The 26,436-nt window shown below is 49.0% G+C and overlaps 1 protein-coding gene across 1 annotated transcript in view; it reads left to right on the top strand.

The window, feature by feature from the left end:
* Positions 1-26,436, top strand: part of LOC133353638 (protein sidekick-2-like) — a 473,964-nt gene that overhangs the window by 401,760 nt on the left and 45,768 nt on the right. Inside the window, 4 exon segments of the mRNA XM_061570031.1 lie at positions 8,107-8,308; positions 10,905-11,042; positions 14,417-14,578; positions 18,294-18,419. Coding sequence (XP_061426015.1) covers positions 8,107-8,308; positions 10,905-11,042; positions 14,417-14,578; positions 18,294-18,419 — 628 coding nt within the window.

Below are 26,436 nucleotides of genomic sequence, written 5' to 3' on the forward strand. Positions count from 1 at the left end.
AGCTCCCTGCACTGCGGACGGCGGCCCGGGTTCGATTCCCCCTAGGCTTCCCCTAGGTGGACTCAGCCTCAAATGAGTACCTGGTGCAGTGTGTAAACATCGCCACTAGGGAGACAAAGGAGGCTGGACGTGGTGTTGGCCATCCACCCCCTCGTATGCCGTGTCGGCCTTCATAGGTGCTTGCCAACAGCACTTGCCGCAAAAGTCTGTTAAGGCTATAGTGGGGGATTTTTGTCTGTATCTCTCAGCCTGCTGATGAGCATGGCCCAGTGGTGGTGGTGAACAGCGGCACAGCATATTTTGGCATGATACTTTTTTCTATTGAAACTATTTTTATATTTTTAAGGTAAGGCCCACTGATCTCTATAGCTATTTTTCAGAAGCGACCTGGCCACAAATGATAGCTCAACCTAGTGGCTTATCATGTGGACATTTATAGCAGCCAAATACTCTCAACGCGTGTTTCTAAATGTGGAGGGAAACAACCGGAGCACCCGGATAAAATCCACACGAACACGGGGGGGATAGACACGAAAACTCGAAATGTACAGGCGTCAGGGTCGGGATCGAACCGACGACCTCCTGAATACCAGGCGAGGTAGTTAACACCTCGCCACCGTGGCGCCTAGGATCATCCCCTCCTGTTGCGGCATCTTCATCCGTACTAATCTTAGGTTTTTTCGGTAACGTCACGTAGGTAAAAAATGAAAATAAATAAAAGTAAAATAAAAATTAAATAAAAATCACAACGTTTCGGAGGCAACACAAGCCTCTGTCTTCAGGTGGAACCGTCACAGCACGCTTTCTGTATCAAGTTTTTTTTTTTACTTGATACAGAAAGCGTGCTGTGACAGTTCCACCTGAAGACGGAGGCTTGTGTTGCCTCCGAAACGTCGTGATTTTTATTTTATTTTTATTTTATTTTACATTTATTAATTTAAATTTTTTACCTACGTGACTTTACCGAAAAAACCTAAGATTATGAATCCTTGCAGTCACGAAAGCTTCAAATCTTGAATTCATCCGTACTCTCGCGTAGTGTTCACGTCACGTGCCATGGTTGTCATCCACATAGCACTTCAATAACAACAATAACATTATGATAATGGCACACAGCCTTTGGTAAAATCTACTGCTGAATGAAGGCTTCCTCGTGTCGTAGCAGTCAACGGAGTTGTTTGGCCATACTTTACCACGCTCGTCAGTGTGGGTTGGTGAAGGGGGGCACAGAGGGCAGTTTCAGATTTCACTCACCTCTGATGTGAGCCGTGGCCGGAAGTCAAACTCGCCCGCCACCCTCTCTCAGGTTCATAGTGCGGTGCGCTAACCACTGCACCTCCGCTCCACCACTCAATTCCTGACCATGGCTAACGTCACCTCCACTCTCACATCCCTCCCACTAACGCGCACTGACCAGCACGGTGAAGCATGGTCTAAACAAACCTTCACGACCGACGCGGTGTATGGGGACACCTCCATCATCCAGCTGTGGAACGGCGCAGTGCTTGCCGTATGGCGAGCGCGCGCGCAACACTGCCGCGGATAACCAGTCACATCTGCGCACTGGCCTTTAACAATCACACTTATCAAACGTGCAACAGTCAAACCAGGGCCCGTCTTTGGCCCCGAGCGAGGGCGCTGAATATTTCGAATCAGGCGGCAACTTTGCCATTAATCAAAAGCATCAGAATGTGATCCGGGTTTATGCCCGAGGGGGCCCTGTCAAGCAACCCAACTGCCACCCCAACCCACCACCATCACCACCCCGCCCGCCCGCCCGCCCGCCCACACAAACGAGCAGATTGCGCTCGGTCATTACCCAGTACTCCGGCGCCACGAGCATTATTTTGCACCATCATTCTTTATCCGCGGAAGAGAAACGGAACTTGAATTTGCGTTTCTCGAGGCCTCAATGGTGATGCAACAAAAAACAACCCTCGATGATATTGCCGATGTTCGAGCTCGTTTTTATCAAAAACGTCGGGACAACGTTCTTTCATCCCTCGCGAAGTCTTCGCAGCCGTAGCGCAGGCCCATTAAGCAGCGCCACGTTATTATCATTATCATCATTACTAGTAGTATTCTTTATACGGGCACGCTCCATTAGGCGGCTGTGTAGTACAGCTGGCCGGCGAGGAAGTTGCATTTGACAAGCTAATATGATTTAACTGGTTTAACAGCTCCCCAAGAACGCCAGACAGATATTAACCGATGACGGCGTAGTTTTGGAATCTGCGTGCCTCTGATATATGAGGGCAGCCATCCGAGGCTCACGAGGCGGCGGGAGGGGGGGGAGTTTGTTTCGGGGAGTTTCAGAACCCACCGGCTGCTTCCCTAAACTCAGCAGGCAGATGAGCGCACAGCGATCCTGTTTTGTATTTGCAGTCGTTCGTGTCTCCAGGGGGGCGCACACCCACCACCCCTCTCCCCCCCTCCCCCCCCCTTCAATCTTTCTTGACTAGTGAACCCTCATGCGTTTCGCTGTTTTACGCAAACATGCATCATGGCAAGCACATTATTGCATTATTAAGTCGGTGCCTGCTGGATATTTGAGCTTGATTAGGCTCTGCTGCAATTACAGTGTGTTAAGTCTACGTAACTACTGGCCAGTGACTGCGCACTGGGCCTACAGCTCATGCGGTGTCTGCAAATGAAATATTCCATCGCCAGCATAATCAGCATTTACATTACCTTAAAGGGAGGGGGGAGGGGGTGGGGGGAGGGAATGGGGGGTGGGGGGAGGGAGGGAACCAATTTCAAAACATACCACGATTTATGTTGTCACTGTCCCATAGCCATACTGCAAATATTCGGAATCAGAATATTTATTTACACGGAGAGGAGGATTCCGATGGGCTATGAAGCTCTTTTTTCACAGTAGGAGCGGGTAAAAACGTCACAACAACAAACAGCTCGCAAACACGATAGGAATGCAAAATGCAAGAAAAGTAAACACATCACCCAAACACGTACAAATAACACTAAACCATCCCCATGCTACCAGACAAACATCCACTGAGGTAATAACTTATTTTTCAGCATCGACCTGGCCACAAATTATAGCTCAACAAAGTGGCCCCATCATGTGGACAATTCATAACACCAAAATGATCTAAATATCTGAATAATCATTCATTGGTGGTATCCGGACACATACGACTCCCACCGTGGCTGCACCCCCCCACCCCCCAGAGGTCGCAACCGGGTACCCGATACCCGGCTACCCGGGTACCCGTTTGCGACTCTGGTGTGGCCGGGTACGGGTACGGATAGGCTGTGAGTCACTGGTGAGTAACTGTTTGTCACTCATTTCCCAACGTCTTGTCTCTTCTCACAATTCAAGTTCCTAGAATCAACCCACCCGCGCCTGCAACATGGCTTCATCCCAGAGGTCGCAATCAGGTACCCGATACCCGTACCCTACCCGTACCCAGCCACGTACGGGTAAGGTACGGGTACGGCCGGGTACGGGTACCCGTTTGCGACTCTGGTGCGGCCGGGTACGGGTACGGGTAAGGAATCAAAACCCGTTTGCGACCTCTGCCACCCCCCCTGACTCGCAGACTCCACGTTGGCAGGGGGAGAGACCTCACATCCGGTGTCCTGTTCAAGGCTCCAACCCAACGGGGGCCCGTGACATACAGAGACTTTTGACTTTTAAACAACTTTTATTGCCGCCAGCAGCAAGAGCACTGGAGGCGATTCCGATATTAAATACGCAGTCACCAGCAACACAAATAAAATAAACGCTATAAATCCACGCGCTGTCTGTGGCGCTAAATGCAGCGTACACAACACGAAATAAAAGTCACGTGGTGGTGGTGGTCATCGCGCACGCCACGGTGACGAGCGAGCGCTTCAGAAGGTGAACACGAGGGTACCGTCCACGCTGGTACAGAGGGCTTGTCAGCCTCCCCAGCGTTCGAAGAAGACGTGCACATCACCGAGAGAGAGGGGAAAGCGATGCGATCACACGATTACGAGCCCGCGCTCGCAGAACATTTAAAATTCCTCGCAGCTCAGGTGTGAATTTAATAATTCCCGCTGCGAAAGAGGCAGCAGATTAAGAAGCGCGAGCGTGCACACAAGCTGTCGGCATCCTTAGCTGTTGTTAATAAATAATGATGAGTCTGGCAGTTGGGGTGGAAGGGGGGGCTCCGAGTGAGCTGTTGACCATGCCGTCATGCACAGAGAAGCCCTTTCACACCCCCACACCACACCGCCTCTCACGAATCCCCCCACAAAGAGTCTTGACGAGAACGCTGACATTGGCTCTCATCACCGCCATCAATCAGCTTAATAAGAGATTATAACCTTTTGCTTTTTTTTGTGTTGCCGAGCCGCTCCGTCAACACAAACACAATTAGTTTGTGGCTTCTGTTAACATATTAGCAGGCGTGTAATCGTGCCCCCCCCCCCCCTGCCAAGCCCCCCCCCCCCCGACCGAAGGGCAAGCGACATAATTCTCGGGAATGTTTTCAGCGGTGCCGATTTAACGAGTCTTCATTCAAGGTCAGTTCGGTTCAGCATCAAATGCCTCAAGCGGAGCCCCCACAGGCTGATGAAGTTCTCTCGGCCAGAAACTTACCCCCCCACACCCATCCACCTCCTCTCCCCTCCCCCCAACGCCGGGAGCTCAATTAATTAAATCACGGCCTCTGTGTCAATCCACCGCTGGCCGAAGGTCACGGCAGTGGCGGTGAGGGGTTAGTTTGTTTGGCGCATACTTCACCCGCTCTGGTCAGTGAGTGCGGGTTGGGTGAAAGGTGGCTACCCCAGGACCAGTTCAGGTACCACTCGCTCACCACCGATATTAGCCGTGACGAGGAATCGAACTCCGGGTTTGCCAGGTTCTTGGCGGTTTTGAGAATGAGATACTTGTGGCCCAAATCACCCTTGGGGCGCCCAATCTCTTGGCGGAGTTTTGAAACTAAGCAGGTCAGAGCCTGGTTGGAACTTGGATGGGTGATCACTACCACCAACAGGGCTTGCCAGGTGTTGTAGAGGTGGGGCTGCGAGGTGTGGCCTGGAGATGGCAACGTTGATGTGTCTCCAGGTTGCCCGGTTTCATCTCGCATGATGCTGCTGACTGCCGCATAAGCAGTGGTGCACGGGCACGATTGACGACAACCAAAAACTCATCCTCGCCAACACTGACCTAAACGGAAAAAAGTGCACAATAGTTGACGTCTCGGGGCAATGGCACCTTCATCACAGCCCATAGAGAGGCCAAGAAGGATCATTAATTTTAATTTGGATGAACATCCCAATGCCGCAGGAGCCTCCTGCCTGAATCGCCTTGAGACTCACTCGAGGGTTCCCCTGGCGAACGATTGCCTTTGATTACGCATCACCGACAAGCGCACCACCTCACGTCGGCCTCATTGCGAAGCCGTATCCATCACTCGTCTGCCAATCCCGGTAATTGAATGAGTGCACTCTTGTTCCATGCGTTGTTGAATGCCAAGGAGCGAGCAGACTATTCAAATTCGACTCTTTGCATTTTCGTACGCTGCCACCGCCCATCCTATATATAAACACGCGCATTACGTGCGGCATGTATAATTAAGATTCTGTGCCGAAGCACACTGCTCGTGGTGTGGCCCGCAGCTTGCCAGCTTAGCCAATGAATGACCTTCACGTGAGTGATGGGAGGCTGCCGTGTAAGAGTTTGTGCGGAATGTTAAGCGTCGAGGGGGTTGACTGCGCCAGGCCGCGACGCCGCCGTTGCCTTAGGACGCCGCTGCCTGCGCTTTCTCGGCACCGCGAAGCCGCGCGGTCAGAGGGGGTCGCGGCGATCCGGATGGATTATTTAAATCGCGTCAGCTCTCTCTGCCGCTCACGCGTTTGGGAATTTCATCGGCCCCGCAATGAAACCGCGGAAGGAATTGTCTTTTTTTTATGCGGATGAACGATACACGTGCACGAATTTGATTTTGTCTCCCACCCCACACTTTACGACGACGTCAAAATGCCACCGCATCTTACGGCCGCTGGAAGCAGAAACAGTGATTGTGTTTATTTTATGGATAGAGGCGCTCGGTCGCAGGCAGGGAAAGAAGAGGTAAGGCTCTTCAGCCTAGACTTGAATGAGGGCAGAGTCGACAGCACTGACAGCTGGGGGAAGGGCGTTCCAGCCTATGGGGGGATCAGTTAAGATATCACCGCAGCCACATTCGGATCGGCCCTTGCCCATCGTTAACGTTGTGAATTGTGCGTGGTCCCACAATGGCCCAACCACTGGCTCTGAAATCAAATCCCAGATCCATTTGACGATCCTCTCGGCTTCAAGATCCTCCGCTACCTCTCAGCATCTCGAGATGGCGGTCACATTTAGGCGCTTTTATCATATGAATCCCCAGTGCATGACTCTTGTATTGACTCAAGGATCCATAGACGCACATGTAGACCAAAGATCCCCCGTATAGCCTCAACAAACTGTTGGGGCAAGTGACGTTAGTGAGCACCCGTGAAAGCCGGCATGGCACACGAGGGGGTTGGTGGGCAGCCCCACTCCTGGCTGCCTTTGTCTCCCTAGTAGCGATGTTTACACTCATTTGAGGCTGAATCGACCTAGGGGAGGCCCAGAACCAGTTTAAAAATTCGTCACCGGTGTTGGCCACGAGCAGGAATCGAACTCGGGTGACTGCGTTCGTAGCGCAGCGCGCTAACCATTGTGCCACCGCCCCCCTAGTAATCCTAGCCACACACAGACAAACCAACTGACACGAGACTTCCTCCTGCCCAAGACCAGGCTTAAGACTTCCTTTTCATCCTCTGCATATGACTGACTGCCTCCCTCTCCATAGAAAATAAATACACTCACTGTTTCTGTACAGTGTCAATATTTATTTCATAGCAATTATATGCGAATCTATGGGACTCTATGTGAGTCCATGCGTGTCTGTGTGAATGTGACACGTGTATGAGCTTTGCCTGAATTATTGTCTCTCTGTGAGAGTCTATGGGTCTTTGAGTGAATCTATGGGCCACTGTTTCTGTGCAGCATCTTTAGATGGTGTTGCATTTAAACACTTTTTCAACCCTCATCTTATTGTATTTTTTTTGTATCATTGTATTGTGTTATATTGTATTCTATTGTATTATTCCATTGGAATGGTGTATTGTGTTATCATATTGTATTCTTGTAATCTGTTGTATTATATTATACTAGCTTATATACCCAGCATTGCCCGGGGCCAAAAAAGTATTTAAAAAATACTCTTCGAAATCTAACGGCAGTGCGTGTGACTGTGGTGGTACCTGCTATGATTACAGCAGTGCATAGCGACTGTGGTCATACCTGCTATCACTACAGTAGTACATGCTGACTGTATAGCAGCATTTATCGACTCTAAAGCATAAAGTACTTACCTGACAGAGTTGTGTGGTGAGGCCTAGTCCCGTGCAGAGCCTCCGGCCTCGCCTAGATTGTCCAGCCGGCCGAGGTGGCACCTTGGCAGGCTGGAGATGGGCTGCTACCCTTGACACCCACCCCCCCCAGCCACGATCTCCCCGGCCGCTCTGCAGTAATATCTACGGCCTATAGTTGTAGCATCTAGCGACTGTATAGTAGTAATAACTGAACGCATCGGGGTGGGGGGGACATCACACAGTGAAGAATTAACGTCAGCGTTTAGTGTATTTTTAATACATTTTTAACGTGAAAGAAAATGTCCCCCTCACTCCCACGAAAGGCATGCGACTTGGCATGGGCCATCCCCCCCACCAAAGGCGTGTGAGTTGGTATGGTAGTGCACGCGTCTTAAATAAATTTAAAGTTCACAGATGTGAAAAAGGAATAGCGCTTGCTCACCGTGGGGCTTACGGCTTGGTACCTGGCTATTTTTTCTTCGCAAGCGCGCGAACAGACACAAACCCCACAAACAAACCCACAAACAGATAATTTTTTACTTATATATAAATTGTAATATTGCATTGTAGTATTGTATTATTGTATTGCATCGTAGCATTGCGTCGTATTATTGTATTGCATTACTCTATTAACATTTTACAGTATTTCATTCTGTATCACATTGCGGCCTTGCATATTGACGTAGTATTGTCATTCCATTGTATGATTGTTGTGATCGTATTGGTGCCCAGGTCTACTTCAAGGACACGGCGCCGTCGGGGGTGAGAGGCGATGCCGGCGCGGAGCGCGTGCGCATGCTCTTCCTGCCGGAGACGAGCGCGCGGCTCAAGAACCTGACGGGCTTCACGGTGTTCGCCGTCAGCGTGTCGGCCTACAACTCGGCCGGGGAGGGCCCTCGCAGCGCCGCCATCACCGCCAAGACGCTGCCCGCTCGTACGTGTTCTCACCGGGCGCGCTTATCGCTCGCGCTCGCCTTTCTCGCTCATCACCCGCTCACCACCCTCGCTCACCACCTGCAGTCACCACCCGTGCTCGCCACCCGTGCTCACCAGCCACGCTCACCACCGACTAATTCGATGTAAAGCAGTCAGGTTGGCTGATGGTCCTACACTCACCTGGAGGAAACCCACAAGCACACATGGGGACAATTCTCATACACCTGGCACCCTTAGATCACGTAGCTCTTTGCTGTCCTGTCATCTCCGAGCCACCTCACTCTCCGTTGGCTTTTGAGATTTTTCACAGCGCAATTGATGACGTAAAAGGGTTGTACATTTATGATTTATTGTCTTATTTATAAATCATTATTAATAACCGACACTGTCTTCCAATGCACTGCAAGTACAGGTGTCCGCCACCGCGCCTGGCTAGCTACTTAATGAATCGCCTTAATTGCATACAAATTAATAGCGGCATGTTTGACCGGGTAGGTGTGTGTGTGTGTGTGTAAGCAAGTGTCTACATTATGAACATTCCTTTACACGCTTGTCCACTGCAAGGCGCTAATCGGCGAACTGATGGCTCAGTTGTTTCCGCAGTGGGATCACCGGTGCGACGCTTCGGCGTTAATTCCGTCAATGAAAATTAGTGGCCAAAAATTGTTTTTTCGCCGAGAGAAGTCGTTTTTGTTTGTTAATTTTAGCCAACGACGGACCAAGGGTGGACGCACCTCACGGAGCGTGACGCTCATTGCAGCTGCCCCACCAAGGACCAAAGCGCGAGCTCCTTTGACGAGACGGAATTAACGAGCCTGAATGCAGACGCAGCCTGCGATAATTTAGTGACATTATCAGACGGAGACTGCAGCGCAACTGAGGAGGACCGAATGTGATAATTGGCTCTGGATGAATGTGCGTATGTAAAATGATGAAATGAGTTCACTGGATGGCTGGCGTGGCGGGTTACGGGTGAAAATTTCTCTCACGCCAACATTTAATAACTGAGTGTTTCACTAAATGTTTTACTCCTTTAGTCGACCATACTTAAGTGAATGACTCAATGAAATCTGCAGACTGAGACTTTATTTAAGATGCCACAGCTTGCCATCGGCTAGACGCAGATGGTGGCGAGATGTTAACTATCTCGCCTGGTATATAGGTGGTTGTGGGTTCGATCCCGACCCTGACGCCTGTAAATTTAGCGTTTGCATGTTCTCCCCGTGGTCGCGTGGATTTTTCCCTGGGTCCTCCTGTTTTTCCCTCCACTTTTAGAAACAATGTTTGGTTCCACATGATAATCCACTTAATTGAGCTGTCATTTGTGGCGAGGTCGCTTTTACAAAATAGCTATATAACTCAGTGGGCCTTACCTGGTAAAACTAAATAATAATCGTTTTTACTTTAGAAATACGATATAAAAAATGCTGGCCAAATTAACCCTAGCATCTTGTCTCTTTGAATACGGGTATGGAATTTTTTCCACGTGTTTGTGTGAAAGTTAAGGCCAATGCATGACCCCTCATAGTCTATTCAAGCGAAGTGTGGACTAGCAATCAAAAAGGCATTGAAAGAGCTGGCCAGGTAGCTCACAGCTCAAAGAGTTGAGCTTCCACCGTTGAGATCCCAGCATCGAATCTGGGTTTCAAAGTCACCAAGATGATTAAACCAGGTATTCCTAGTGTAGCATGCTGATGCTTTGAGCCCGGTTATCAATGACTCCAACGACATACATACAATCTCACACACACACAAACTGTAAAATTTTAATGTGGTTATTTTACTTGATTCTTGCTCAAATTGCAGCTCTTGAGAATTAAAATATCTGTCATGTCATAAATACCAATCTCATATGAAAGGGCGTTATAAAAGCGCCCCTTCTGCTGTGTACAAATGAAAAGGCACCAGGATTATAAATTAGGAAAAAGACCAAAACAAATATGTTTTTGAAGGCACTGAGCTGGCCCCCATGAATTATGGAATACGAGCGATCGTGTCCATGGGCCTTCAAAACTTTAAACATGAAAAATGAGCCCATACACAAAATTCAGACCATCAAAAGCATTCAATCGAAGCTTCAAAAGCACAAAATATACCTTTGGAATAAAACACAATTATCTTTAACCAAGTCCAAACAGGCAACATGTTATTAAGATGCAATATTACATTACCGCGATAGGCAACCTGAATGTCTCATTTCCTGGCCTTATCAAGAAAGGCTGCATTGGAAATGCCGGACACACAGACCCTCCCAACGTCCGTACTTTGCTGAGAGCCCCTTCCACATTGCGCGGCGGCTGTAATGTAATTGTCTCTTTGCTCGCGCATTTATGGAAGTTTCTTATACAGGGATAACTTAATTTGCTCGTGATGAGCCTCCGCTGGCGGTGACACCTCAGGAATTAAGAATGTCACAGCAAATAAAAAAACGGATCTTCACCGCACGGCTCCGGTTGCTTGTCCTGTGTGTTGCTGTCGACGTGCGTTTGCGTTAATTTCACTCCCAACGCTGCCTGTGCTGCCGGCGCTGGTGTCCTGTACCCCTGCCCCCCACCTCTGCCCACCTTACCCCCCCCCCCCCCACCCACACACAGCGCCCTCAGCTCCCCAGTTTGTGCGATTCGAGGACGTGACGACAAGTTCGCTCAACGTGTCGTGGGGAGATCCTCTGCGGCCCAACGGCGTTCTGGAGGGCTTCAAGCTCATCTACAAGCCCACCACACCGGTGCACGGTGACTCGCGCACGCACACACAAAAAACAAAGATCTGCCGCATAGCCTTAACAGGCTGTTGGGGCAAGTGCTGTTAGCGAGCACCTATGAAGGCCGGCACGGCACACGAGGGGTTGGGTAGCCAGCGCCACGCCCGGCTGCCTTTGTCTCCCCATTGGTCATATTTACACATCGCACCAGGTCCTCATTTGAGATTGAGTCGACATAGGGGAGGCCCAGGACGGGTTCAGATAATCATCACTGGTATTGGCCGTGAGCGGGATTTGGACTCGGGTCGCCAGGTTCATAGTGCATTACTGTATGGTGCGAAAGAAGTTCAGCATACATACACACACGCACGCAACCATATGCACGCACACGCATGCATACGCGCACACAGATGCACACGCATGCACACGCACACACACGCAAGCACACGCACGCACACACAACCAGATGCGCATGCACACGCCCACACAAATGCACTCGTGCACACGCACGCATGGACACACGCATGCACATGCATGCACTAATCCAGTAGGCAGGGCCAGATTTAGTTTGATGGGGGCCCGGGTCTGTTATAGATTCAGGGGGGGCCCTCTTTGTACATTCAATTCCCTCCCTTGACTGCTTTACCACCACCCGTGCCCGATGCCAAACACTCCACTATTATTCATCTTGGCTATTTCAGTTGTGGTCTTAAAAAATGTAATGGAGGAATTTTTTAAAGCTAAATCAGGTGTGCAAACGAACAACACTATTTAAATGTGAGCACACTTCCGGTATTAATGCGCATCGTGAAGCTATGGCTTTAATTACCAACCTACACTACGGGGTTTATCGCAGTGCTACAGTATTGCGTCCCAACCGTTGTAAAGCTGTAGATATAGTGTATGTAATTATATTCAGTTGTGTGGGCCCCACGAAATCCAAGGCCGCAGTCGCTAAAACCCCCAGTATGTATATCAATTATTTTTCGCACCGTATTCAGAAGGGGGTGTGAGCCTTTAGCAGTGGGGGGCTCTGCCCCCTCCAAGCCCCCCACGCCGCCTGTCAGCAAGATGCATGTGTTCCCTCTTTCACTCGCCGATGTGTAACGATGCACCAATTCAAATCTGTTGTAATGCGTCGGATTGTTTAACCATACCTCACCGTGCTGGTCAGCACAATGCACTTGCAATACAGAGATCGCCGGTGTGATCTCTGGCCATGGCATTTAAAACAATGGCACAAGTTGCTTAAATCTTCCCACATCACACCCCAACAGTATGAATGAGTTCACCACAGTTAGTTGATTGGTAGATCGGTGGGGTAAAGTGTGGGTACTACAGAGTAGGTGTGGAAGAGTAGGCCAAATGCCATCTAGAAGGGGCTTTCTAGAGCTCCGTTTTAGTGAAGGCCCTACTGCCAGCAGTGGCCTGAGCATGCTTTTGCAGGGCTGCACCTTTACCATTTGAACTAATTCTACATTATAATGAAAATATAAAACAATAAAAAAATTGTTGTTTAATATTTTTATTATTTTATTATTTCCCTTCTACGTGACTTTACCGATAGAACCAATAATATGAATCCCTGCAGTCACGAAAGCTTTAAATCAAAATTTAATTCTACATTTTTGTTTAACTTATTTTTTTTCAGTTTTTGGCAATTTTGGCAAACGAGGGTACCGTTGCAAATGAGACTATCCTGGTATCTTGAGTTCTCACCTCGCTGTAACAAATTGCACTTTGAAACACGATTTACAGACAAAGCATTTTTCAAGTCTTAAACAAATCCACAAAGCCAAATTCCCGACGTCAAGAGCGACGTCAGGTCCGTGCAAAGCGTGACAGCCGGGCCAACGCGTGCGGAGCAGTAATCGTAACCCGCGTATTGCAGTCACTTTGAATGTACTGCTGAGAAGAGGCGAGTGTTCAGATTTGTTTTAAAACCTGTAACACTTGAAGACTCTTTGAAGACTTTGATCAAAGAAGCTCTCTCGTACAAGGCCTTCAGATTGTGCGCATGTCCGTGCCAGCTTTGCCTCCCACTCAGCCGTTCTTTGCTCTTGAAGCTGTGAGCGAAGGCGATTTTATTATTTTGTGCGTTAATATATTTATTTACCACGTTCGTTCGCCGATGCCGGGGTGAGCGCAAACTTTGGACAAGCGTGAGCTCCTCCAAGCTGAGAAAAGCTGTGATCTTTTGCTTGTTTGCTCAAAGTTCGTTAATAATCTGGCTCGGGATCCCTTCTGAGATACCCACCAAGCCGCCCCCCTGTCTCTGCCACTGTCCGCCGGGCACAGTGGTGGTGGTGGTGGTCGTCAGTGGCACAGCATATTTTGGTATGATGAAACGATTTATTTTAAAACTGTCAACAATTTTTATTATTTTACCCGGTAAGGCCCATTGAGCTGTGTAGCTATTTTTCCGAAGCGACAAAGTTGCTCATCACATGGAAATGTATGGCAGCCAAACACTGTGAACGCACCTTGATTCTAAACCTGGAGAAAAAAATCCACGTGACCAAGGGGAGAGAGACATGCAAACTCCAAATATACAGCAGCAGGCGTCACGGTCGGGATCGAACCCATGACCTCCTGCATAGCACGCGATGGAGTTAACATCTCGCCGCTTGAATAGGACTCTCGTTCCAATAGCTAAGACACAGGCTTTGATTGGTGGTAGTGGTGATTGACGCTCGTTATCCAGTAACTTGCCGGCAGAGTTGGCAGCTCACGCAGAGATGGAGATGCATTCACCTGCAGTGCAATGAGGGGGTGGGCTACTGCTGGAGGCAGCACAGCAAGTTGCCCTCTGACCAATTAGCGCAGAGTTGAAGTTTGAATCCCTCATTGTATTGGTGCTCTCCAAACACAGTGATGCCATCCCATCGTCATGATCTGTCCACTGCTGGATGAAGGCTTCCCCCCCCACAGCCGTCACCATCTCTTAATTTTCTGTCTATCTCCTGCACGTAAGCCGATCACATCACTTCCATCTCTTCAGTGGATGTCCGCTCAAGCATGTTCCCTCATTTGGTTCCCACTTCATGATGAGTTTCAATTACTGGCCATTGTCCATGCTCGTGTTTCCGATCCACATGTCATACATAGGTCAAAGACGTCCTTCTTTAACCACATTGGTGTGTTGCTTTTCATTATCAAGTTTAGCTTTTCCAACACCATTCCACGCTAATATTAAACATAAATAATGAATTAACATAACTTGGCCAAATATCCCACAGAGGCAGGCCCCAAACCCTTGAAAAAGACTGCCCCCCCCCCCCCCCCCCTTAAAAAAAGTCTTGAGAATCAAAGATGTTTCGCTGTATAAACAAACGCCGTCGCAATGACATTATCATTGCGGTGACCCCTCTGTCGATGCCTGCCCGTGCGCGGTCCGTGCGGTAGGCGTGAGCAAGATCGTGACGGTGGAGGTCCGGCCGGACGCCCCACGGTGGCTGCGTGTGCGCGACCTCATGGAAGGGGTCACCTACCACTTCCGCGTGTGGGCCAAGACCTTCGCCTTCGGGCCAGAGGCGGACGCCAACGTCACCACCGCACCGCTCGAAGGTGCGAGCCCGGGGATTCATTCCTCCACTGAATATTGTCCGGGTCGCAGGTACACTCGAGTAGGTGTGTAGGTGTGTGTGTGTCAACTCAGTCAGTCGAACCCATGGCACCTGGGTCTGCCCCGTGACGTACTGCCAGCGGGCGTTCGACACTTCACGTGGCCTCAAGGTGCACTTGGCCTGGCACAAGCACCGTGGTGATGTCACCGCCACTTAGTGGCGAATGGCGGTTGTTGTTGTTGTTGTGTGTGTGCACAGTAGTCCCTCGGTTAACGATTTTAATCCGTTCCACGAATACTACTGTCAACCGAAATAACTGTTCATCGAATATACGAATTGCATGAGTCTGCAAAGAGAGCTGTTTACACTGCATCAGCAGAAAACATGTAAACAAAGCCTGCCGAGCTCTAAGCGCTCATGAAACGGCATCCCTGATTGGCTGAGGCGTGGCTCAGCCCACTTAACGAGCGCTCCGATTGGCCAAAATTACCGCCGGCGTGCACAACGTAAACATACCGTTAATAGAAAAACATTAATGTTGGTCCTACGGGAGGAAAAACGTTAACCGAAAAACCGTTAACCCATGTCACCGATAACGGAGGGACTACTGTATGTTGAACTTAATTCGCATCGCACATAGCCAACCGTGCTAATCGGAGGTGCGTGGGGAAGGACAACAAACTGAACACAAAAAGCAGCTCTCAAGAAATTAGTTTCCAATCTAGATTTTAAAGCACGTAGCTCCAGTGGCTTCCTAATATGGGAAGGAAGAACAATCCAGACGGCGCTAGAAGCGCACCTGAAAGCGCGCGATGCAGTGACCGTCTTTGCTCGTTGGTTATCCAATAACCAATTCGATGCATTTGGCTAGCCACGTGGCATGCGGCTAGCGGCCAGAGCCGTGGAGATATGCATACTCTACGTGGTTTGCGGGGCGTGGAGATATTTTCTAGATCTCCGATCTGGATAGGCGTGCCACGGCATGAATCTATAGGCCTAAGTCTATGCGAATCTGCGTGAGTGTATGGGTCTGTATGTGAAACGATGATGGGTGTCTAAGGGTATAGCACTCTACATGAGGTAATGGATCTCTGGGTAAGTCAAGGAATTTTTACGTGAGTCTATGGGGATCTAAGGATTAATTCCTCATTGAATATTCTCCGAGTGGCTGGTAGATGGTCGAAGGTGATATGTGACGAGTATTTGCCGCAGCCACAGTGAGAGATATACTGGATGTGGTGTAGCCGGGTTCATGAATATTCATCCAGGTCACCAATCCGGACAGATCTGCCCCAAATTAAGCAACGTACGATCTCCGGCTATGCGTGGTTTGTGCCGGGGTGGGCCCGCCAAAAATCTCTAGGCCTTTGACCTCAGCTTGACGTGACGCTTTCCGCTGGTGGCCACGGGTTCTGCCAAGGCATAGGGCGACTTGCCACTGCGTTTGTGAAGCTTGACACGGGCTACGTGAAGCTGATATAATTGCGTTAATGTTCGCGTAACCCATCTTGGCAGTTGCTCGCGAAACATTTTTTTGTTATTTTTCTCTCGCTGCATTCTAAAAGGCAAGGGGTGTTTTCTTGCACTTTCATCAGTTCCACGAATATCGCATTGATCAAAAGGGCCACTTTTGTATTGAAAGCTGCTGACACAAGGTCTAAATGTGAAGATAATTCCGACCAGCAGTGCAAATTCAAGAGTTGTGAGCGGTTTGACATTAGACAACTAATGAGGTCTTAACAAAATGCTAGATATTTTTTTAACGATGGATCAGAGCAATCGGTTCTTTTTTGATAAACGTTGATATCGCGAACGAATGTGTTGTTACTCTAATTCCATGAACCTCGTAATTCAGATTTTTTTTTTTTACTTGACTTTCTGGCAGGGCATTTCTGTACTTTTTTGCTCAACTTGAGTCGGCAGCAAATGCAAAGCTGGCACCCTGAAATCGCAGGGCCTATTTAAGCCTTGCCCGAATTCCCGATTGTCAGAATCCTGCACCGTCTTTTGAAATGCATTGTCAATCGTGATAAAATCCAACAAAAAAATGCAGTTGGTGGCAATATTAAATCTTGAGTTTTTATTTAACATTTCATAAGTAACCTTTAATTTTGTCACCGACGCAGCCTAGACCTTTTAGTATTTCAAGGAAGGTCCTACTCAGAAATATTTCTGGAAAAGAGCTGCCCAACTCAGGTGATAACTCAGTTAATTCGGTAGACAATGAAAACGCCACTCTCCTTCCTTTAGCCACCTCGCGTTGACCTTCAAAACAAGCTCTGGGAGAAATCAAGCCTCAATTTTATCCCAATTCTGCTATCAGCATCATCTCCTGAAACAAAAACAAAAGCCCATGCAGATCATTCACAGAGCAGTGTGGCCTTTTGTGTTAGATAACATCCCAAGGAGGCAGATATCACCTCTTCAAATGACCTCTGTTTCACATAGTTGAGGTCAGCACTTTCCCACCCGTTCTGCAAAAAAGATCAAGGTTCGTCACATGACAAAATATAGAAATGTCAATTCTCAGAGCTGAAATTTTGCCACATTAAGCACAGTACCAAGTTGTGTTTTATTTATTTACTTACTTACTTTGATGCGTGTGTGTGCACTCATTAGGGGTGAGTGGTAGTGTCGCGGTTAGCGCGCGGTGCTATGAACCCCGATCACGATCAACACCAGTGATAATTATTTGCACCGGTTCTGGGCCTCCCCTAGGTTGAATCAGCCTCAAATGAGCATCTGTGGTGTGTTAAACATCGCCACAAGCAAGACAAAGGCACACTCGGGTGTGGTGTTGGCCACCCACCACCCTTCCGTATCGCGCTGGCCTTCATAGGTGCTTGCTAACAGCACTTGCCCCAACAGTCTGTTAGGGCTATACGGTCGATCTTTATATTTGTCTTTGCCGTCATTAGTAGCCGGGCTGAAAGTATCAGCATGCTACACTTGGAAACGTGGTTTAATCATGAGGGTGACTTTGAAACTCAGATTCGATTTTCTAGGATCTCAGCGGTGGCAGCTCAACACTCTGACCTCAGAGCCACCCGGCCACCCCTCTCAATGCCTTTTTGATTGCTAGTCCGCACTGCACTTGAATGTACTCTGTCGGGGTATGCATTGGCCTTAACTTTCACACATATATACGCCATAGACTCACTCCAAATTAAAATCAGAATTTCACCACGGTCGGCCGCCTTCGTTCGATCCCAGCTTCTCAGCGGTGACGTAACGTGCTATTTTGCGCAGCATCATTTGCGCAAAATGCATCTCACAGTGGTGCGCAATTTGCAACACGGGCGGTTTTTTTGAACGGGGGCATCGGGAACATCAGACAAGCCAGAAGGAAGGCTGAACCAGCGCTACCAATAATTGGCCAAGCTCTGTGGTCTGCCAATAGGGGTGGGGTGGGGCGATACTCACCATGTGCTATCCCACTTGATCAATTTGTGGGCAATTTCGAATGTGTGGCACATTCGGACCATAACGCTCGCACACAATGAATGACCCGACTGTTGCAAAACACGTCACAGAATCACTGCGAAGTGCAGACGGCGCGTAGTAGTGCCTTGTGGTTAATAACACCCGCGGTAATAACCAGGGTGGCCTGCTGGACTCGAACCCTGAACCTCAGCAACAAGGGGCAAGTGGACTCTGACCTCTGGGTTTGCCCGGCCACCTCGAGGAACTTGTCATTATTGTTTGTGTGTGTGTAGGTTCTCCGGGCCCACCAGGGGCCCCCCAGGTGACCCGCTATGGCACGGACATCACTCTGCACTGGACCGAGGGCGACCCCGGCAGATCTGCCGTCACGAGCTACATCATCGAGGCCCGGCCATCGGGTATGCGTGTCACGTTCACATATACACACACGGGCATATGTGTGTCTCTAATCGTGTGTGTGTGTATATAGTGGGAAGCGGTAGTGTAGCGGATAATGTGCTGCGCTACGAACCTGGCGACCCGGGTTCGATTCCCACTCATGGCCAACACAGGTGACGGTTATCTGAACCTGTCCTGGGCCTCCCCTAGGTCGACTCAGCCTCAAATGAGTACCTGGTGTGGTGGGTAAACATCGCCAGTAGGGAGACAAAGGCAGCCGGGCGTGGTGCTGGACACCCAGCCCCTCGTGTGCCACCCCAACCTTCATAGGTGCACGCTCACAGCACTTGCCCAAACAGTCTGTTAAAAGCTACACGGGGGATCTTTGTCTTTTTTTTGCATGCAAAGGGCAAATTATTTGGTGATGCTTCATTGGCAGTGTTGCACAGTAAACAAAACACTCAACACATTAATACAGAGGCCAGAAACAGGCCCATCGCCTAAAACGTCACCAATGATATATGTTTTGCTTGGAGGTACTGTAGTGCCATTGACTAACACGCTCAGTGTTTTTCATTCCACTGAATGCACATTTCTACCCTACCTATGACGGCCACCAGGTTAACACACACAACAACAACTGCCATTCGCCACTCAGTGGCGGTGACGTCACCATGGTACGTATGCCAGGCCATGTGCACGTTAAGGCCACGTGAAGTGTCGAACACCGGCTGTCAGGAGGTCACGGGACAGACCCAGGTTCCATGGATTGACTGACTGAGATGACTGGCCGATGCACCACTTGTGCCCCCTACTGTGCCACACACACATGCACGTGAGATGTAGCGAGGACACGTCCCGTCCAATGCGCTTCAGCATCCATCGTTCCGCCTTTACGTGAAGAACGGGGCCGTGCCGGCCAAGTAGCGCTGGCTCCCTCCTGGCTTCAAAAGCTGCAGTCCTCATCCATTGGCTGAGCAAGGATGACCCCATCGGTGGATGAGAACTGCCTCCTAGTGGCCAGCGTTGCCCATGACCTCTTAACTGCCACAAATCCTCGCTCCTCGCCGCCAGGTGTTCCCAGAGCTAGGCTTTCGTCAAGAGCGGCAGCTTACTTTGCCCCCAAAACGTGGATGCGGATGAGATCCCTACGGCCTACAAAAGCGATCAGTCTGGAGAGCGGCGTAAGGCCTAATGTAATCTTGTGCAAGCCTTGGGAGGGAGGGGTGAGGAGCGAGCGGGCGGGGGAGGTTAAACACGTACACTCTGGGCCAGGCTAAGCCAGAGAGCATCCGGCTGACGGATGATGCAGTGAACTTGCCCCGTGGTCGATGGCTCAAGGGCAGTGGTGGAGGGAGTTTGCCGCAGCAGTCATAGAGAGAGAGACGCGGGAGAGGGGAGAAGCCACTGGGCACCCAAACGGCCAAGTTGCAGAGAAATGTATTAAATAGATGCGTGGTGCCGATCTATCGAGCTGTACCAAGCCAGGCCGGGCATGTGGAATTTTACAAATGCTGGTCTTTGTTGTATGTGTTACTGAGTGTGTCTGTGGTGTGTGTGTGTGTGTGCGTGTCGTTTGGGGAGTGGCCCTGCACGCTGTGGGTTTGATCACTAACCATGGCTAACATCAGTGGCGAGTGATGTCTGAACCAATTCAGAGCCTCCTGTAGGTCGACTCAGCCTTAAACGAGTACTTCGTTTGGTGTAAGTATCAATACTGGGGAGACAAAGGCGGTCAGACGTGGGTGTTGGCCACACCTCCTGCTCATATCCCGTGCCAGCCTTAATAGGTGCTCGCTAACAACACTTGCTCCTACAGTCCGTTAAGGCTATAGCCAGCATAAGTATATGATGCACACAACACCTCAACATAACTGCACCTTCGAATGACTAAAGTTTGCGTGCTGCGTGTGCAAATTATGTACGCGCGTACAATAAAATCACCGACGAATAAGAAAAGGCTGCTACTACATTAAGCACACATTTGCGTGTGTCTGTGCGTAATGAAGACGCGGGTGTAGGCGTGCAGCCAGGTACCCCGAGTTTGTGAACGCTGACGAGCAGAAAAGCGACCGCAGCAGAGCAGGAAATCATCGCGTCGCGTTTGCACGTCCAAGGCAGGACCCGCGTGATTAATTATCTCCCCGTGCCATGTTTCTCCTTGCTGCAGCTCTGTGGCATTTCCCTCCTCACTTTTTAATTTGCTTACGTAACTCTGCCATGGAGTATGTATGCACGATGAACATAATTCGCGCCGTACGTAGCCAACAGTGCTAGTAGGAGGTGCGAAGGAAGGACAACAAACTAAACACAAAAAGCAGTACTAAAGAAATTCGTTTTCAATCTAAATTTAAAAGTGTACATAGCTCCGTTGGTTTCCTAATATCAGAAGGAAGAGCGTGCTAGACGGCCGTAGACGTGCACCTGAAAGCGTGCGATGGGACGACCGTCTTAGTTCGATAGCCCAGTCAAAAGCCGCTGCTGCGAGGATGACCGGAGTTCGCGTGGCGATGGATTATGCTCCTTGACGAGATCCTCAAGGTATTGTGGTCAATTTGTGGCAAGCACCTTGTGTGCCTAATTAGTGCGATGCAATTCGAGCTGAGTGAGTTTGGCTTGGGGCAAGACGACGTCGCTCAGAAGGGGCCGATGGTTTCGGTGGGCAAGATAAGTGACGGAATGGCTGCCAAAGAACGGAGAGCGCGAGAGGGGGGGGAACGTCCGCCGAGGAGACGGAGCGAGACTGGAATCGGCTCCTGGTACGCACGTGGGCTAATCTGGACAGTCGCATCGCAGAACCGTGGGTGGGGTTGGCGACCATTTAGGTTAGGCATTCATGTGGCAGTAGACCCATTATGGTTGATGATGATGATGTCGGCCTCCGTAAAAGGCATCCGTTAAGTGCATTCAAACAAACCAATGACGGTGTTGAAGCTGAACAAATGAAGAAAATTGCGACCAACAGCAACTTGTAAATGCGGCTGCATCTGTAGAAAAATGAGATCAGGAGGTTTATGTGAAGGGGGGGGGGGGGTTGGTTGTGATGTATGCGAATGTGTGGGACACATTGTTTAGTTTTTATGATGCAACGCTGCTGTTTATTCACAATGCGAATAGCAAGAGACAGGGCGGCATTCTGACTCAATGGAAAAATTGTTTAAATCTGCAACCTCTGTGTGACCGGCGGCGGTGCATTGCTGAAATTCATGTCATTCTGACTGTTAATTATAGATTGTTACTGGACAACAACGTTCAGTTGTGAGCTGAGCCGAGAGACAAGAGGAAGCTGATTGTGCCACCAAACTCCCTCCCCTCCACTCCTCCCTTCGTCCAACTTTCTCGCTGCTATGCAAACCATCGCAGTGCCTGCACAGAGCAACAGAAGCAGCTCCCTATTACGGCTGAACGATTAATCGATTTAAAATCGAAATCGCAATTTGAAACAATGCGATTATGAAATCGCAAAGGCTGCGATTTTTTTGCGATTTGAAAAGTCCTATTAATTTCTTATTGGAATTGTTTTAGTTTGTAGTATTATAACTTTATTTATTTAACTTAACAATTGATCTATGTTTGATTGTTTTATTTCAGTTCAAACATTTTAATAAATACATGTTGGAAGCAATTCATATCTTTTAAGTTCTCATCTTTGCATTAGAATATATAGAGCAGTTCATATTTTGATGGTATCATGTGGTAATGCTCCAATCACATGTTTTAAATCTATTACACAGTGAATATTGAACTGAAGCTTGACTTTAAAAAATGTAATCGCAAATCAAATCGCAATATCTGTCAGAAAAATCGCAATCAGATATTTTCCCCAAATCCTTCGGCCCTACTCGCTACCCAGAGTCCCTTTCATGCGCAGACACTGGGCCCGGGCCGCCGCTACCCACCCCCAAACATTTCCGCATGCACTTCACGTCCGCGAGCACGGGGGGAGCAGCGGCACGCAGGTTCAGCAGCCGCCGAGTGTCGTGGATGGCCCAGACACGCGGATGGCCCAGACACGTGTCTGAGCCGGGTGCAACATTGTTTTGATGCGGCTCGGAGATGGCCACGTGAAAGATTTGTTAGATTTGGCGTAGAGGACGGCCACGTAATTTTGTTGGCGCAACAAAAAAAATCACGGGCCGCTTTTGAGCCCGCGTTTTTCGACCTTCAACGAGGTGACGCAAATGCTGCTGACGATTTGAGCCGTTAAATAACCCCAGTAGCGTAGGAGCAGGGGAAGAGAGTAGTAGCGTTAATTTAATGTACTTATAGTGCAGTAGAACTCCCCTTATCCGTGACGATGCAGGGGGGTAGACTTCATGGATAATTTCGATTTAAAGCTTTCGTGACTGCAGGGATTCATCTTCTTGGTTCTTTCGGTAAAGTCACGTAGAAGGGAAATAATAAAATAATAAAAATAAAACATCATAAAATAATAAAAATAAAACATAATAAAATAATTCTCACGACGTTTCGGCCACAACGTAAGCAGCCGTCACCTGAGGACGTGGATAATGTCTGTAATGTAACTCATATCTACCAGGAACCAGTGTGGCCGTGCCCTTACATCGCGATCTGTGAGCCAAAGCGACCTCATTCACTCTCACAGAGGTCTGAGCTAAAGCGACCTCATTCACTCTCACAGAGATGTGTGAGCTACAGAGATCTCCACTCACTCTCATCGAGATCTGTGAGCTACAGAGACCTCCACTCACTCTCATAGAGACCTGTGAGCCAAAGCGACCTTATTCGTTGCCATAGAGATCTGTGAGCTAAAGCGACCTCATTCACTCTCATAGAGATCTGAGAGCTAAAGCGACCTCATTCACTCTCATAGAGATCTGAGAGCCAAAGCGACCTGATTCACTCTCATAGAGATCTGTGAGCCAAAGCGACCTCATTCACTCTCATAGACATCTGTGGGCTAAAGCGACCTCATTCACTCTCATAGAGATATCTGAGCTAAAGTGACCTCATTCACTCTCATAGACATCTGTGGGCTAAAGCGACCTCATTCACTCTCATAGAGATCTGAGAGCCAAAGCGACCTCATTCACTCTCATAGACATCTGTGGGCTAAAGCGACCTCATTCACTCTCATAGAGATCTGAGAGCCAAAGCGACCTCATTCACTCTCATAGAGATCTGTGGGCTAAAGCGACCTCATTCACTCTCATAGAGATCTGTGGGCTAAAGCGACCTCATTCACTCTCATAGAGATCTGAGAGCCAAAGCGACCTCATTCACTCTCATAGAGATCTATGAGCTAAAGCGACCTCATTCACTCTCATAGACATATGTGGGCTTAAGCGACCTCATTCACTCTCATAGAGATCTGAGAGCTAACCAATAACAACTGAGAACTGCCTACGTGTTAAACCGTCCACGGTTGGACACCCCTAACTTCCCATGTTTGGCTGCACCTCTGTCGAGGACCAAGGGCCCCTCCAGTGGGAGATTTAAATCGTTTCGTAATTTTGGGCATAAAAGAGGAGAGATTCAACATCTCTCTCACACGCCAGCACTTGGGATCGAATTCTGCCAGCCATTGTCCGTTGGGCTCTCTCTCTCTCGTCAGAGACGTGGGGCCGTGGGAGCTACTCCCCTCATCATTAGAGGAAACCCTTCCCTACCACCCCGACTTGCTCCCCCCCCCCCACACTCCTCCCCCGAGTGCTCTGTAGGAGTCCTTATAAAGGCATGCGAGCGAGGGAGCGAGTAAGGGAGCGAGCGAGCGGCACGCATTGTGTGCAGACCGTTACGCATCGGCTCGGGATTATTTAGTGCTGGAACCTCCCCCGAAATCCACCCCCACCCTGCGTCGATCGCGGCGCCCCTGTCATCGCGGAAAGTTTAATGCCCAGCGGTTTCTCGGTTCTCTGAGGTCCGGATATGTGGGAGCACTTTAAGCTGCGCGTGGGGCCAGGGCCGCTGGATGCCGATCGCGAAGATAAATAAATGCTGTGCGAAATTACTGGGGAAAGAGAGGGGCAAAATGAAACGCCACGTATAAACTATGGCCTGGTCTTCCGATGTGTCTTCGGGCTGTACCACGTGTTGGTCGGTAAGGTTGTCCGACGTTTCGCTTCGTGCGCTGGGGAGGAGGACGACTTTTTTTTTGCGGGAACTGATGAAGAACGAGTTCTCAAAAATAAAACTCCCGGTACGTGGAGCGAAACGGCAGACATAGTGCCGAACGAGACGCGGTACAACCCGAGAGCCAATTGGATAGCATTTAATGACCTGAACTCAGTTGCCGAAGAAGCTCCCCGTACGCAGAGTGAAAACATCGGTACATCGTGTCGGCCCAAGTTTCTTTTGTCTTTTCCTTGCACCTCGGATCAGCACGGCTGTCTACGTACTGTGCAAAATAAGTGAAACACAAGACATACATCCGTACGTACGGAGAGTTACTCGGCGCAACCGGGACAAATCCTACGCAGTGGAATTTCTGGCTCACTGTGCCAGGCTTTGACCGTGCCCCAAGCGTCCCCGGCCATCGGCAGACCCACGCACAGTCGATATGAGGCGCGTGCCCTCGGGTTGATGATGGAAGAAAAAAAACCCAAGCTGTGGGTCGCTGCTTGAGAGCGAGAAAAAATAAACGGGTGACGAAAAAAAGAAAACAAATAAAACGGCAAAAAAACAACGCGAGAAAACATTAAAAAAAAATTTAAAAACCCGAGCAACAGGAAACATTAACGAGGCATTCTTTCTGCACTTGGGGATATTTTTAGCCAGTGTCGCCTAAACCGGGCCGCATATTTTTTTGCGCGGCACCCGTTAATCACTCCGTAAACATTTCTTTCGCGATGAGGTATTTAATATGCTCGTGGAGGCTGCGAGAAATTGGCCCGTAATAATGTCGTGATGTGGAGAGCCGCGTTCTCAATTGCTTTTAGATGGCTTCCCTAACCGCCGCGCGTGCATTCCTGATTAAATTGTAATTAGCCGCCCGTAATCGTGTGCGTATCTGAAAATGAGTCGTTATCGCATTTTCGGCGACGCAAGGTCAACCTCCCAATCCAACCCCCAACCCCCCCGTGTCGTCCGTGTGACACCTCTGGAAGCTTCGCCACTGCGCAGATGGTGCCGCGTGAGGCACCTTCAGCCTCCTGCTTTCCGATGTCGCTGACCAGCGGCTGAATTAATCGCTTTACCGATCCGCGTTTTTACATGCAGCGCCCCTTGCAATTAAATTTGTCCTCAGAAAGTGCCGCGAGACATATATATATTTTACGAAATACATATATATACGCACATATATAACAATGGGAAATCGTGAACAAAAGATAATTGCTTCTCATTCAAAATGCAAATGATGAGTAAAAAAAAAAGTCTCCAGTCAAAGTGATGTCATGCTCAATGTGCACTGAGGCATTGGTGCTCATCTTCTGCCTATAGCCCTGAGCCAGTGGTGGCAACTTCCTTGGATATGTATTCATCCCGGAGGGATGATGGGCCGAGTCTATCCCCAACCAATGTTTTGTCTCGCGACCTTGCGATTGCAAGCCACTCATTTGAAACCACCAGGTCAGGTAAACAGGTATATTCTTCGATTTAAAGCTTTCGTGGCTGCAGGGATTCATCTTCTTGGTTCTTTCGGTAAAGTCACGTAGAAGGGAAGTAATAAAATAATAAAAATAAAACATAATAAAACAATTCTCACGACGTTTGCGTTGTGGCCGAAACGTCGTGAGAATTGTTTTATTATGTTTTATTTTTATTATTTTATTACTTCCCTTCTACGTGACTTTACCGAAAGAACCAAGAAGAGGTATATTCTTGCTTTGACTACAACAATCTTAAAACACAGGAACAGCAACATTTGAAAGCACTATATACCTATGATTCCTGAATTGCTTTTTGCCTTGAACAGAGCCCCATTATTTTTGGAGTGCCATTACCAATAACATCTGGTAACTCGGGCGCATTTCTTTAAAAAAGCTGACTGCTGATGAGACGAAAAATGTTGAAACCAGTCCAGAGTTGGCTTGCATGAACAACTTCTGCCGGTCAGCGTACTGCGCTGCGATTCCA

This window comes from Lethenteron reissneri, chromosome 44 (genome assembly GCF_015708825.2).
Source record: "Lethenteron reissneri isolate LAM-NWPU_2019-01 chromosome 44, ASM1570882v1, whole genome shotgun sequence".
NCBI classification, from domain to species: Eukaryota; Metazoa; Chordata; class Hyperoartia; order Petromyzontiformes; family Petromyzontidae; genus Lethenteron; species Lethenteron reissneri.